The 15774-nt window shown below is 50.2% G+C and overlaps 1 protein-coding gene across 1 annotated transcript in view; it reads right to left on the bottom strand.

The window, feature by feature from the left end:
- The window catches only part of LOC144152203 (uncharacterized), a 75522-nt gene that overhangs the window by 40197 nt on the left and 19551 nt on the right, over positions 1 to 15774 (bottom strand). The window contains exon 8 of the mRNA XM_077683434.1: positions 1655 to 1728. Within this exon, the coding sequence (XP_077539560.1) occupies positions 1655 to 1728 (74 nt within the window). The remainder of the gene's footprint in view (positions 1 to 1654; positions 1729 to 15774) is intronic.

Here is a 15774-nt window from a genome sequence, read left to right as displayed (position 1 = left end):
TCACAGCTGCCCCGGGGGTATAGGCACTTCACATTCCATCGCTGTAGAGACAGAACGACTGCGTCCTGGCATCACCAACGTTATTACCCCTTCCCGATTGCACCGTCTCGTTTCTCTCTGTTACTACATGGACAATCGCCCTTTATAGCACTCCATTTATGCAAGTAAGGTAAACGTACTTTGGCTCTCCAGTGGTGCAACTCTACCCTCTTCTTATGGTAGCAACGAGTTTTTTTCCCGTTGCGTCGTGTTAATCTTCTTTTTGGCTTTTCTCTTCCCTGTCTCCTTCAAGGTATTGCCGCATACGCATGGGACGGGGTTGTTTTCATCTTTTTGTTCCTTCATCACCCTTGTAAGACCAGCATATTCGAAGCGTAAACATTCACTGATACTTCTTTAATTAGCACCAAGATCGCAAGTCGGGCGAGTTAGTAGGCATTCATACTGGAAAAAATATCGCACGACAGACTGGGCATAAAAAAAGAAGACAAACACAGCGCTGCATTAACAACTGACGTCTTTATTGAAAAAAGCAAAGTCTATGCAAGAAAACCGCGCACATCAAGTGGGATCGATTCCGGGAGGGGACAATGCGCAGTTCTGCGTATCTTCAAGTTGGACGCTGTGCAGGAGAAGTAACTTCCTTTTCGTACAATGTTAGTGAAGGTTGGCTGGTGCAAAATTCTCTGTATTTAGGCATGCACTTCTCTTGTAGGCTGATCAGTACGTCTGAACAAGGCGATTGCGTAAGAGACGGCAGGTGTTTAACCACACGGGTCGCCCTGGGGAGCTAAATTTGGAAGTGTGATAATTCTTCATGGAAAGGTAGCGCTCGCGCAGTCGTTTATGGACGCAACGACCCGTGTGACCCACATAAGAAAAAACACAACACAACAGCGTGCAAAGCACGACGCCGAATGCACAGGCAACATACTCGTATCTGTGGTTCTCAGTGCACTTATTTACAAATGATTTATCTTGGTTATCTGCTTTTCGGAAATTACTAGGCAAATTATTGATAACTATTAAGAACCTCAGTCTTTGGTGCGCTCCAGTCATAGAATGCAGCATTCCTCGAGTCCCAGTCTGTCGTGCGCTATTTTTTCCAGTATTGATTCTGTTATTAGTGTGCTGAATTGCCCCCATCAATACGTGACTTTAGCAAACGTTTACAAATGTGTGGCCACAACGCATTTACCAGTTCCTCTCAACCAGTTCACTAAAGCCGCAGGTCGGTGGTGGTGCAGGAAATGTGTGTTGGACTCGTGTTCTGTAGGACCAGAGTTGGAATTGCAGACCAAAATTTTATTTTGAACTTTTTCCCCCGACAACACTGCCACTAGTCCCATCTTGCAGCCTGGAGTCCGACTGGTACTGTAAATTTCGGCTCTGTCGTGCTGATTTGCTGATTTATTGATGTATTCAGATGCCCTAGGGGCCCGGGAGGGCATTGTAAAAAATTCGCATTGTAAGCAACGCATTGTAAAAAATTCTAGTGCAAACACAGTCAAGAACAGGCCCGTCACAGAAAAAGCAAAAAGAAGGCAATACAGTGTGGTGCTTAGCGGTGCCAGACTCAGCCACCCTACTGGATGGCCCTGTGGAACCCTAATTTAGGCAGGAAGTTCTTGTTGAATCTTATGCCCGCACTCACAGTGTCCGTGGCAGATCTTGGTGGTGTCGAAGTCGATAACCTTCACCCTGCCGCCAGGAATTATCAGCATACTGCTAAGCGGCCAGCCCGGCAGAGGAAAGAAAAAGAAAACGAGTGCGAGGTGTTAAAATGAAGTACTCGCTAAGCACTCATATCGAAGCATATGAAGTCAACATATGGGTCACACAAAGTAGATCGTTTCCCAGCTTTTTAAATCTTCTGTGAGCTGTTAAGCATAAAGCTCTAGAACTTCCAAACGTGGGGCAGGGCTTTGGAATGGCGAAGCAATACTCGGAATGTGAGATTCGGTGTAGCGGAAAGCTGTGGATTAATTTCTACCACTAGAAAGTATTCAACTTGCGGCAAAGTTTGAACACACGGTCTCTATCGTTTCTCGCCTGCTCCACAAAAACGGCCACCGAAAACTGGATCAAACCGGCGTCCTTGGACTCTGCAGGAAAACGCCTTGGCCACTGAGCCACCACGGTGGGTATGATGCTGTAAAAAGACTTGCAAGCCGGTGTTACGCACAAGAACAAGAAAACCTTTGCCACTCAACGTGAAAACTGTGAAGTGCGGAGCAGTGACTCACGAAAGCGCTCTGTCGCCCTCTCTAGACTAGTTTCCGTATTAGCCTGGCGTTGGAACCGAAAGTAGTCAAGAAACGGCGCCGCAGCCCCTCGAAATGCCTATTGACCGTTTGCAGCAAGCAGTTAAGCCCGCCTCAGCGCGATGGCGCCAGCGGTGCGCTCATCACTACTGGCCTTTCGCAGTTTTTGATTTCACCGTAGACTGTCTTTGTCCGCACGAAATACGTGGTCAGCAAGATGGTTTAGGCGTGAATGAATTCCACCATAATTTCATATTGTGGACGCAGTCTGAGCTCATGTTGGTCGTCGCGAAACAGAACAGAATGTTCGCGGAAGCGCTCCAATATAGGGGAGCACGTGAAGTCCACCAAGCGTGATTCAGTTATTACCTCCGAACAGTTCTGGTTCCCTTAATAGGCACTGTGAGTCGCGCCTATTTCTACAGGTGCATCAGACTAAGTGCGGAAAAGCTTAAAAAAAGAACCGGTATTGATTACAAGTGTGGCTAGGAACGTATGCTCAGTCTGGACCCTTGGAGAGCATCACGTACGTTGCAAAAGGCACTTTTGGGGGCACGAGTATCTGAAATCGTGAGCGATATAATTCGCTGCGCAAGTATTTTCTAACGGTACTTTTTCAGCGCCGTGTCAATTAGAGCCACAATAGAGGACGGAGAAAATTGAGAATCGCCATTTCAACTCTCAGTAATTAAATGCCAGGTAGGGTTCCATTGCGCGGCATTCATAGTTATCGCTGTTAAGCTAGTATATCAGGAATACATAAAACTTGCTACAGCACATCTGACAAATATAATAAGCGAATCAATAAGCAAAAATTAAAACTAAGGAAATAAAAAAAATGTCGTGTTGCCTATGCTACCAAACCAAGCACGTAATGCATAATATAAAAATACAAAAATTCCCTTATCCACAGTTTTATGTGCCAACTCAGGAAATATTTGCATGTGTTAACAAATCCTGCGTAATCACCCGCGATTGGAGCGTTTATGAACTTCACCGTACGCGCTAAGTATTATTTCGAGATCTGTGGGCGAGCACGCCTAACGCTGACGGTGACGAATATGCGATTTTTGTGGCCGCTGGAAGCGACATATGGCAGTTTAACGTGCCTTTTCATGGCAGTAAGGCAGCAAATGCCTAACACGTAAAAGCTGATAATGCGGCAGTGGAAAACCGCGGTAGCTGTAAGTAAGCGGACAATCACAACACTGAGCGCTGCAACTTTTCATCGCACGTCCAACATGAAGAAGCTGTAAAAAAGTAACACAGAACTTTCACACCCATACAGGATTACTTTGTTTTACAGCCGTTCATTACATAAAATAGCGCTTCCATAGCCAACCAACAAGATCTAGACCGTTATTAAACCATGCACAATTGCGTTTTGTTACACAATGCAAAAGCATTGGCCTTTTATGTTGTTACTTTAAGAGAGTATGAAGATATATAAAAACGATGTAAAGCCATCGGACAGCTTTATTTGGAAGAAACGCGTGAGCAGAACACTGGGCAACGAGTGTCAATCTAAACAGCGATCAAACATCCTCCATGTGGGATTTCTTGTTACTAAGCGATCTCTAAACGTTGGCCCACGTTATCTACTCGGACAACGAGCTCCTATACATCGCACCCCTTGTAAAAAATTGGCCGCGTATCTGCTCCTTTCGTTGCAAATGCCGTCAAAAGACGATAGTCTTTATCGGCTTTTGCGAAGTAAATGCCTCCCTTCGCTTTCCCGCTCACCTGTCATGTTGTTCCTCTTGCGTCGAACTCCTCCCAAGGCAAAGACGCGATAGGCTAGCTTAAATCATTTTAAATTTCCCGCGTTCCACTGCTCCAAACCGGGTGTCTCGATGCGAACGCTGCCATACGGCGAAGACGGGCGTTATTCGAGGCGCCCTACTTCAACGTTTATAGAACCGCGTTTCCCTACTCCACGTGCGTTTCAAGCAGAACGTGGAGCCTATCTAGTGGAACCTTGCGTAACTGTTGCCGGTTGATTTCTTAAAATGGCGCTAGAAGCTATAGTGGCGCGGGCGACAGCAGGCGACGGCGAAGTGAATTCTTTCTATGCAGTTGATGAAGTATTTAATTTCGCAAAAGTCAAGCATGTTTGGTTTTTTTATAAAGGAACACTGCAAATATCACTTCTGCATTGATTTGTTGTCTCATATTTGCGTAATGCCTTGTTCTTCTTCAACAATGTTGACAAGTATGAACATTACACCGGACATAGACGGGTAGATTTGGCTGTGACTATATAAGACTATTGCGCAGGCATTGTTTTGCTTTGGCCGGGTGGCTGAATCGAGTCAGACAGACAGACGGACAGACAGACATACATACATACAGACAGACAGAGACAGTATTTTAGAGAGGCAATGAGTGAATACGTGGAAAATCAAAAATATGTGTCGAATCCGCCCGAATGTCTTGCAGACATGGAATCGTTGGTACACCTAAGGGACTTTTAAACACATGACGTCAACCAAAGTCAGGTTGACGGCTGTCTGTGAATGAATGTCTGTGTTCTGTATGTGCCAAAGCAGGCAATAAAGAAAAAAAAAGACAGACAGACCAAAATTTCTGGGTTTAAGTAGCCCAAGAAAGACTATCGTCTTTAACATTGCCAAATGCGTCCATCGAGCCGCGCCGGCGCTCGCCGAAGCGCACGGACACCAGCGAAGGCAACGGCGACAAGCGCGTTCTTAAAGAACATTCATTATGTTGGCCGAAATGGTCGCGCGCTCAATGCCGCGAAGCAAACGGTCTATAAACAGGTTGAGTTTTAGTTATTTTCCGATAACAAATGCGTTAATTCATGATTTAACTCCAATATCACGTTATTCTGTACCTCCTTGCAGCGCAGCATCGGCGTGGCAACGGCGCAGCATTTTGCACACGAGCCACGTGTGCCTGTGTGGCCCAGTGGCATTGACTTCGGCTTCGGAACGCGAGGACCCATCCGGACGAGGGCCTTTTCGAAACCGCTGTTTGGGTGCGTGGCGATGCGGCGGGCACTACTGCAACATGGGGCACGTACCGCGATCCCGGACGAGCCACGACAACACGCCGGGCTCCTTAAGCACTCCGCACGTGGAAATGAACCCAGTTTCACCCAGCGTGAAATCTGCTGAAACGGCGGAGTTGGGGTTGTTTTGCATCGGCTCGAGGTCATCGGGAACTCCCCGATAACAGCAGCGCCATTGCCACGCAAATTACACGGTTCGCGCACAGAAACCGGCAGCTAAACGTCCGCAGCGGAGGGTGGCTCTACCCCTGCCCTGGTGAGATCGAGAGAAACAGGCCTTTGCCCGGCCACTGCGCTGCTATCTGTTGGTCTAGAAACCAGTTTCTGCGAGGCCACCGGTGACGAGACCACTGCGCCCTCTCTTGGTCGGAAGGGACAAGGTTTTAGGTGCCGAGGCACTTCAGGTACAGTGGCTTAGGCGCTCGCCTTGTCATCCTAGCTCGCTCGCTCGACGCAGGTATATAGAACACCAAGGCGGCGTCCTGTGGTAACGCTCGTGAAACGCTGCGGCTTGTCATACATCTTCCCGTTGTTTAGCGCAAAAAAACTATACGTACATTTGAGAAAAAATTGGCTGCGTATCTGTTCCTTTCGTTGCAAATGTCGTCAAAAGACGATAGTCTTTGTAGACATTTGCAAAGGAAATGCCCCCCTTTGCGTTCCCGCTCCCCTCTCATGCTGTTCCTGTTCCGTCGCGCTCATCCCAAGGTAAACACACTAAACGTTTTCTCAAGAGCGATTTGAATTTACCGCGTTCCACTGCTACAGGCGGGGTTCCTCGATGCCAGCGCTGCAGTACGGCGGAGACGCGTGTGAATAGAGGCGGCCGACTTGAAGTTTTATAGAACCGCGTTGCCATGCTCCACGTGCGTTCCAAGCAGAGCGTGGAACCTAGCTAGTGGAACCTTTCTTTGCTGTTGCCGCGTGATTTCTTATATGCCGCCAGGAGGTGGCGGTTTTCTGCAGTAGATGTAGAATATCATTTGCTATCGAGAAACCAAGCATCCAGGAATTTTTTAATAAAGGAACACTGTAAATATTCCCTGTGTACTAATTTCCTGTCTTATATTTCCGTAATGTCTTGTTCTTGTTCAACAAAGTTGAGAAGTATGAACATATAAACCGGGCTTAAACGTTTACATTTGGCTGTGAGTATATTGTCACGAAGCCAAGGACGACGCAGTTGTCTTGAAGGAGAAACAAGTTCATTGGAGCGAACTTGTGCTCCCTTAACAACTCAAAAGAATACAGAGGCGGCGAAACAGCGGTCAACAAAGTGACTTGCGTCGGCGAGCATCGCAGAATCGAATGCCGAGGCGTCTGCTCTGCAGGCTTTTTATCTTTCGGCGCGAGTGTTTCTGGAACCGTCGATTGTCATCCAGAACATTGTAGATCACCGACGATTATTCTGGGCTAGCGACGTTAGGGCGAAACAGTTTGCTTATCTGAATGTGATAGCCCGCGCGGCATAAAAATAAAGAATGGAAGACGGGCTTTGCTTCGAACGCGATAACACAGCCGGGCGTGGCCCAGCAGTAAAAACAAACAATAAATAAGCAAACACATACAAGGTTCGCGGCATTAACCCCCCGTCTAAGAGTGCATCGACCCGATGCTAAGACAGTCCAAACAAACAACAACAACAAAAAAAAAGTCCGTCATCTTGCATAGCAAGGTTTCAAAAGAACCACGTGGACGACTTCGGGCCGCGTGCGTCGTCGTGATGTTCCGGAATCACCATCGGGGATCACCTCGTAGGTAAGTTGGCCGACACGTCGTAGAATTTGGTAGGGTCCGAAATATCGTCGCAGAAGCTCCTCACTGAGTCCCCGTCGTCGGATGGGAGTCCAAACCCAAACACGGTCCCCTGGGTGGTACTCGGCGTCTCGGCGTCGGAGGTTGTAGTACCCGGCATCCACGAGCTCCTGGCGTGTTGTACGAACTCGAGCCAGCTGGCGGGCCTCCTCCGCACGCTGAAGGTATCCTTGGACGTCGGTGTTGAGGTCGTCGTCTTCTACGTGCGGAAGCATGGCGTCGAGCATCGTAGTTGGCCGTCTTCCGTAGACAAGCTCGAACGGCGTCAGCTGCGTCGTCTCCTGGATAGCCGTGTTGTACGCAAACGTGACATACGGGAGCACTTCGTCCCAAGTCTTATGTTCAACATCAACGTACATTGACAGCATATCTGCGATTGTCTTGTTCAGACGTTATTTTAGTCCGTTCGTTTGGGGGTGGTACGCCGTCGTTCTTCTGTGATCCGTGTTGCTGTAGCGTAATATTCCTTGCATCAGCTCCGCAGTAAAGGCCGTTCCGCGGTCCGTGATTAGGACTTCCGGGGCTCCATGTCGCAGCACAACTTGGCTTATGAAGAACTTTGCGACTTCCTGTGCAGTGCCCCTCGGAAGAGCGGCGGTCTCAGCGTAGCGCGTCATGTAGTCTGTCGCCACGATAATCCACTTGTTCTGTGATTGCAACGTAGGGAACGGGCCTAGAAGGTCCATTCCAATCTGTTGAAAGGGCCTCGACGGGACGGCGATCGGTTGAAGAAAGCCGGCGGGTCTTGTCGGCGGCGTTTTTCGTCGCTGGCAGTCACGGCAACTCCGAACGTAGTGGGTGACGTCGGATGTAAGGCGGGGCCAGAAGTAATTCGCCTTGATTTTTGCAATGGTACGAGCTGTGCCGAGATGTCGGGAAGACGGGTCGTCGTGGCACGCTTCCAAAATTTCGTCACGGAGCTCTGCAGGGATGACAAGTAGGTAATGCGTTCTCGTTCCGGGGCTGAAATTCTTCTTCACGAGGACGGAGTTTTTGAGGCTGAATGCTGGCAAGTTCCGCTTGAACGCCCTAGGCACGGCGACATTTCGTCCTTCGAGGTAGTCGATCATGACGCGCAAGTCGGGGTCGGCACGCTGCTGGGCGGCTAGGTCGCACTCCGTAACGACTCCGAAGAACGCGCTGTCTTCATCGGAGTCTAGTGGTGGTGGGTCGACGGGGGCCCGGGACAGGCAGTCGGCGTCGGAGTGTTTCCTGCCGGATTTGTAGATGATTGTAACGTCAAACTCTTGCATGCGCAAGCTCCACCGCCCAAGACGGCCAGAGGGGTTCTTCAAATTGGCGAGCCAACACAGCGCATGGTGGTCTGTAACAACCTTAAATGGTCTACCATATACGTATGGGCGAAATTTTGAAATGGCCCATATAATTGCGAGGCACTCTTTTTCAGAGGCTGGGTAATTTTTCTCCTCCTTCGACAGACCACGGCTGGCAAAGGCGATTACTTTTTCGCTACCGCTTTGCTTTTGGACGAGAACGGCACCCAAGCCTATATCGCTGCCGTCGGTGTGCATTTCTGTTTCGGCGTTTTCGTCGAAATGAGCGAGCACGGAAGGGCTTTGCAGGCGTTTTTGAAGCTCGCAGAATGCCTTTTCTTGGTCGTTTTCCCATCTAAAAGGCGTGCTATCTTTCGTCAACCATGTGAGTGGCTCTGCAATGCGGGCGAAGTTTGCGACGAAGCGCCGGTAGTATGCGCACAGTCCGAGAAATCTTCGCACGCCCTTCTTGTCTTTCGGCCTTGGGAAGTTCGCAATGGCCGAAGTTTTTGCCGGGTCAGGTAGGACTCCCGCGGCGTTGACGACGTGGCCCAAGAACTTCAGCTCCTCATACGCGAAACGACACTTTTCAGGCTTCAGCGTTAACCCCGATGTACGAATGGCCTCGAGTACAGACTCCAACCTTGCAAGGTGTTCGTCGAAATTCCGGGCGAATACCACAACGTCGTCGAGGTATATGAGGTAAGTGTGCCACTTCAGGCCAGCTAGCACAGTGTCCATGACTCTTTGAAACGTTTCTGGCGCCGTGCATAGCCCAAAAGGCATCATAGAACTCGTATAGGCCGTCCGGGGTTGTAAACGCAGTCTTCTCTCGGTCTCTCTCGTCCACTTCAATTTGCCAATAGCCGGTCTTCAAATCGATCGATGAGAAGTACTTGGCATGGCAGAGGTGGTCAAGGGCGTCGTCGATTCGTGGCAGGGGATACACGTCCTTTTTGGTGATTTTGTTTAGTCGCCGGTAGTCAACGCAGAACCTTAATGTGCCGTCTTTTTTCTTTACGAGTACGACCGGCGCAGCCCAGGGGCTTTTCGATGGCTGTATAATGTCGTCGCTGAGCTCTCTGCAGATCAATTATTGCGCCGTTGTCCATGAAAAAGTCCATTCCGAGAATCACGTCGCGGGAGCAGTTAGGCAAAATAACGAACTCAGCAGGGTACGTGGTGCCGCCTATGGTGACGCGTGATGTGCACGTTCCACTTGGTGTTACGAGATGGCCTCCTGCTGTGCGTATATGCGGACCGTCCCATGTTGTCGTAACTTTCTTCAGTTTCGACGCGAATGGGCCGCTCATTACCGAGTAGTCGGCTCCCGTGTCGATGAGGGCGACTACGTCAAAGCCGTCGATGGACAACTGGACGTCGGACGCCGCTTTCCTCGAGTTTCTGGTGCGTCGGGGCGTTGTATCTCGGCTTGTGCGTGTTGACGTTCGGGCGCCATGCGTCGTCATTCTCGTCATCTTCTCAGCGGCAGGCTCTGTCGTTTCGGGTACGCGTCGCGTCGTGTCGTCGTCGGGTTCGGGAGTCACGTCCGGGTTAGATCGAGTCGTTGGGCTGCAGGTAAGGTGTTCGGTGCGGCCATGCGTCGTTGGAGGGTTTTCGTTTTTTCGCCGTTCTGCAACTTCACCTCCAGAAGTTGCTGCTTTTAGTTTCCCCCGCGTGGGCTGGGGGACCTTCCACGTGAGAAGTCAGCGGTGTTACGGCGGTTTGGCGACTGGTACCGGTAGGGCGACGGCGAACGGTTGAAGCGGGCAGGTCCTCAGTTCGTGTTGGACAGGTATTCGTCGATCTCAGTAGGGCGCTGGCCGGGTCGGGGGCGTGGTGCGTCGACGGAGAATCCTCGTAGACCGAGCCTCTTGTAAGGGCAGCGACGGTAGATGTGGTCGGCCTTTCCGCAGTGGTAACACAGCGGGCGATTATCGGGCGTTCTCCACACGTCGGTCTTCCTTGGCGTCTGGTATTGGTCTACAGGGCGTCGGGCGGGCGGCATTGGACGGCGGTATGGCTGGGCCTCTTGACGACGGGTTGGAGCAGGGCGGGGTTGACGAAGAGCTGCGGAGTAGGTCATCGCTTGGGGCTGACGGGGTGCTTCTGAAGGGATAGAAGTTCTCAGTGCCTGTTGAACCTCTTCACGGATGACGTCAGTCAGAGAAGCCACTTGAGGTTGCGGCGTTGTTGGAAAAAGCTTCTGAAGCTCCTCCTTGACAACTGCTCGAATGGTCTCGAGCACTGTATCGGAGCTTCCAGTTGCGGCACCGATGGTCTCCGAGAACAGCGCGTTGACAGGGCGGTCGTACTGCCTCGTTCGAACTTCTAGCGTCTTCTCCATCGCGGCCGCCTCTGACGCGAATTCAGCCACTGTCTTCGGCGGGTTACGGACTAGACAAGCAAAAAGCTCTTGCTTCACTGCTCGCATTAGAAACCTGAGCTTCTTTTCTTCGGTCATTTCGGGGTCCGCACGGCGAAAAAGTCGTTTCATCTCCTCAACGAAGATCACGACACCTTCGTTGGGGTGCTGTGTTCGAGTTTCAAGCAAAAGCGCAGCTCGCTCTTTTCTCACAACGGTAGTGAAGCTCTTAAGGAACTCCCTTTTGAATTGAGTCCAGTCGGTCAAGGAACTCTCATGGTTCTGGAACTAAGTTCGAGCAGCATCTTATAAGTAAAAGAAGACATGCCGGAAAGTTTCTTCGTCGTCCCACCTGTTGAAGATACGGACACGCTCCAGCTTCTCCAACCATTCTTCGGGGTCTTCAGCGGGGGCTCCCCGGAACGATGGCGGTTCCCGGGGCTGCTGTAGGACGATTGGCGACGTTGTTTCTTGCACCATGGTGTTGGTTGCAGCGTTCCTTCTCTTGGGCCCTTCTGGCATGAGACCAAACTCGGGTAGCAATCCTTGCAGTCGGCGGCTTTCTCTGGTTGGGCTGGCTTGGCGGCTTCCAGATGTCGTACAGAGCATAAAGGGTGCGTACCCCGCACCTCCACCAGATGTCACGAAGCCAGAGACGACGCAGTTGTCTTGAAGGAAAACACGTTTATTGGAGCGGACTTGTGCTCCCCTAACAACTCAAAACAATACAGAGGCGGCGAAGCAGCGGTCAACAAAGTGATTTGCGTCGGCGAGCGTCGCAGAATCGAATGCCGAGGCGTCTGCTCTGCAGGCTTTTTATCTTTCGGTGCGAGTGTTTCTGGAACCGTCGATCGACATCCAGAACATTGTAGATTCTGGGCTAGCGACGTTAGGGCGAAACAGTTTGCTTATGTGAATGTGATAGCCCGCGCGGCATAAAAATAAAGAATGGAAGACGCGCTTTGCTTGGAATGCGATAACACAGCCGGGCGTGGCCCTGCAGTAAAAACAAACAATAAATAAGCAAACACATACATGGTTCGCGGCAATATAAGACTATTGCGCATCAAGCATTTTACTTTGGCCGGGTGGCTGAATCCAGTTACAGACAGACAGACGGACAGACAGACAGACATACGGACAGACCGAAATTTCTGGGTTTAAGTAACCCAAGAAAGACTATCGTCTTTAAGAATATACGTAACGGCCACAACCTCCCATGAATACGCCAATTCACAGCATGTTTACAAGAAGTATTCAGAACGTTGGATTGGGAACAGGTGAGAGTAAGGGTTAATGGAGAATACCCGAGTACCCTCATATTTGCTGATGACGTTGCCTTGCTAAGTAATTCGGGCGACGAATTCTAAAGCATGCTTTCCGCACTACACGAACAGAGTAGAACCGTGGGCATGAAAATTAATATGCAGAAAACTAAAGTAATGATCGATAACCTCGGGACAGAACAGCAGTTTGGGATAGGGGGCGAGGTAGTGTAAGAGGTAAAAGAATATATCTACTTAGGCCAAGTTGTAACCCCGGATCCCAACGATGTGGCAGAGATAATTAGAAGGATCAGAATGGGGTGGAGTGCATACGGCAGTCATTCTCAGATAATGTATACCAGCCTACCATTGTCTGCAGAACAAAGTGTATGACAGCTGCGTCTTCCCAGTACTCACCTACGGGAAAGAAACTTGGAGGCTCACTAAGAGGATTCAACTTAAATTGAGGACGACTCAGCGGGCAATGGAGCGGAAAATGATAGGTGTAACATTAAGGGACAAAAAGAAAGCGGAGTAGGTCAGAACAAACGCGTGTTTAGGACATATTAGTAGAAATTAAGAAGAAATGGACGTGGGCAGGGCATGTAATGCGAAGGCAAGATAACCGTTGGTCATTAAGGGTAACATAGTGGATCCCTAGAGAAGGCAAGCGTTGCAGGGGGCGGCAGAAAGTTAGATGGGCGGATGAGATCAAGAAGTTTGCAGGGACAAATTGGTCACAGTTGGCACAGGACCGGGGTAATTGGAGGATAATGGGAGAGGCCTTTGCCCTAGATAGGCTGGTGATTATTATGATGATGATGATACGTAATTAACCGGCAGCGCCCGCGTTATTTAGTTAAGGACGCCAGTTGGGTTGGTTTTTACGATAGTAAACGCAAAATGTGGCAGTGCAACGCCGGCACGTGCTTGGAGAAAAGCACAAAGGGAACAGAACTCCTGCTGGCGCAGTTTCATGCAGGGAGTGCGCGAGCACAGCGAAGACAGGAAATTTGACAGGACTGAGGCTTGGGCATGTTGGTTCATGACTTGAAGGAGGGGAACAGCGCAAATTTGACAGACAGGAGAGGAAGGAGACGACACGCAGCGCTGTGCGTGTCGCCTCCTTCTTCTCGTGTCTGTCAAATTTGCGCTGTTCCCCTCCTTCAAGGGAAATTTGAATTGCATGGGGTAGCAGCAGTAAGCGGATAACGGCGCTACAGCCCGTTATAGCGAATCACTGCTCTTCACTTCAGACAGCTTTCACATTGAGTTGAACGGCATTAATTTTTCGCGAAGCCGCTGGCGGATGTGGGGACCTCCTCCTACCTCTGCGTGACGTACGCCCTACAGCGGACTTACGAAAAAATCTCCATTAACGAGATACCTGGGGAGGGGCGAAGAATGGGTGTATAAGTGTATTCTTGGCGCTTTGGTGTTTTCGCCCACCGAGATGAAACTGTCGGGAGGTAGAGGTACATAGCTTTGCTCTAAGTCTTGTGTCTTTCTAGCAGGAAGCGTTCTAGCGCGAGGCGGCGGTAAACCGGTGTCCCGGTGTCTCCTTTCAGTACGCGTTTTTGCCACGAAGATTAAACGTTCTAGCGCGAGCGTTGGTACAGTGACTACATGTTTAGTACCGTGAATAAATGATGGTACGACGACATGAGACGACGACGGCATGAGATGCCCACATCCCGAGCCCCTAAGGAGCTTCGCCACTAGAAGGCTCGACTTACAATAGCACTGCTTCTTAAATTGGCTGCGGCTTAGCTCAGCTAACCTTGAATATGCAAAGCAAAAGCTTGGCTTAGTCTGGTTGAGCCTTTGATTTAGCTATATTTCCGACCCCGTCTCAAACCCATTCGGTTCCGCGCAACGCTCACAGAAAGAGGCCGGGCGAACGCGGCGTTCATTCATGGCGAACGCACCGTTCCTCTTCGCCGGGCGCGAGACGAGTCACGTTGCCTGAAACGACCCAGCGCCGCATGCATGGGAGGCTGCGCGGTGGTTGGCTACCTCAGCCGCAGTGGCGGTGGCGACCGCTGTCGGCGCCCGCAGGCGCAACCAGCGGGCCCGGCGAATCACCCGACGCGCTTCGAGGGGTGTGTCGCCGGGGGTGTCTCCCGCCAAAAGGTAATTGGCGCATCCTCCACGAAATCCTTGGACGAAAGTAGTAAAGCTTTGCTTTACCAGTAAGTAGTAAAGGAAAAGTGCACATTCGCTGGAGATCGTCAGGGCAGTGTAGCACGACGCCCCAAGCACGAGGCAGTCAAGATTGGTTATTCAGGTCGCCTTTCCGGCACCTGTGCCGCTTATCATTTTTCTCTAGGTGCATCGAATAGAAAAAGTGTAGGGACAAGCAGTCAACGCTTATCACAGCACTGTATAGGTATGTTTTGATTTAAAGCGCCATAGAGCCCCGAGACATTCGGTTTCTGCTTTGCGCGAAAACTTTCTCTACACGCGCTGAACCGACTCAGAAGGTACTTTATTACTCATAAAAGGAAACAAACACAATTGATAAAACTCAAATATTTGGGAGGTGACCCACCGAACGCACTACTGAGCTACGAGGCGCGGTGAAGTTGCACGGCGCCAGATTGATTTACACGACATGCGGATCTTCAACGTGTGCAAAAACTTTACCCACAAGCGGTTTTGCTTTTCACCTCCGTTTAAAAAGCGGCCGCTGCGGCCAGGAGTCGAATCCATGTCCTTGTTCTTACCAGCTTAACGCGTTCGCCACTGATCCACCTCGGTGGCAATCACTGAAAGAGACACACCTGTTAATGCCTGTTACGTTGCCTAATTTTTGATGATTTATTGCGTATCTGGCAACTGCTGCCACTTTTAAGTTGTTAGCGGTACAGCCAACGTCTCTTGTCATTAAAGCATGTTTTCGGTGAAACATAATTGGTGACACATTTATGCTTGTACGTATTTGCACGTGCTTGCATGTGCATGTGTCAATGCTGATAATAAGCGAAATTATTCGTATTAAAGAAAAGCTTTCTACCTCTACCAGCCAACGGTCCTTTCGCGCCGGGCAGGACAATAAACTCCCAACGCGGCTGAGGCGGCGGAGGAGGTGGAGTGGGGGGGGGGGGTGCACTCACGGACCACACTGTAAATAGCGCGGCGAGTTTACCCCCCGTTCCCCTCGCAGAGGAGCCTGCTCGCCGGCGGGCGCATCGGCGGTACGGCTTTGTCGTCTCCTTTAGCGAAGGTTATTTTGGGCCTGTTTTGGCACAGCCTCGCGGCCATTGCGGGCTTCCTTCGCACGGCTTGATGAACTTGTTCGACGGCACCATTTGGGTAACCCGGACCCCACGGAATTAAGTGGTCGTACGGAAAAGAGACGTTAAGTATTGGTTTGCAGAGCGTGAAAATAAAATGTGGAGACCACATACAGACATGTGGCCGCTAGAGAAACGCCATCTTTTGCGCAATGCTTGCCACGAATAAGACTCCGTTTTCTAAATTGGTGAATACCGATTAGCTTGTATTACAAACGGCGAAAGGAGCAATTGTTTTTGATAAATAGCTATTATAAAAGGCTCGACCTTTCTCGCAATTCTCAAACTTACTAAACTAACAAGTTTTAGTCGGCGTAAATGGGAATCCTTAACCTCACATGCCGAATTGTTTCAGTGTCTGGGCTTGTGTCGTGCGGTGCTGTAGCCCCGAGCTAGCACATCAGGATGGCTGGATTCCGCTCTATCACCCTTGGAAAGACGCTACTCTCCGTTTTCTCCCTTTC

This window comes from Haemaphysalis longicornis, unplaced genomic scaffold (genome assembly GCF_048455015.1).
Source record: "Haemaphysalis longicornis isolate Haplotype H1 unplaced genomic scaffold, Haemaphysalis longicornis Haplotype H1 scaffold_9, whole genome shotgun sequence".
Classification (NCBI taxonomy): domain Eukaryota; kingdom Metazoa; phylum Arthropoda; class Arachnida; order Ixodida; family Ixodidae; genus Haemaphysalis; species Haemaphysalis longicornis.
This window is presented reverse-complemented; position numbering and strand designations above follow the sequence as displayed.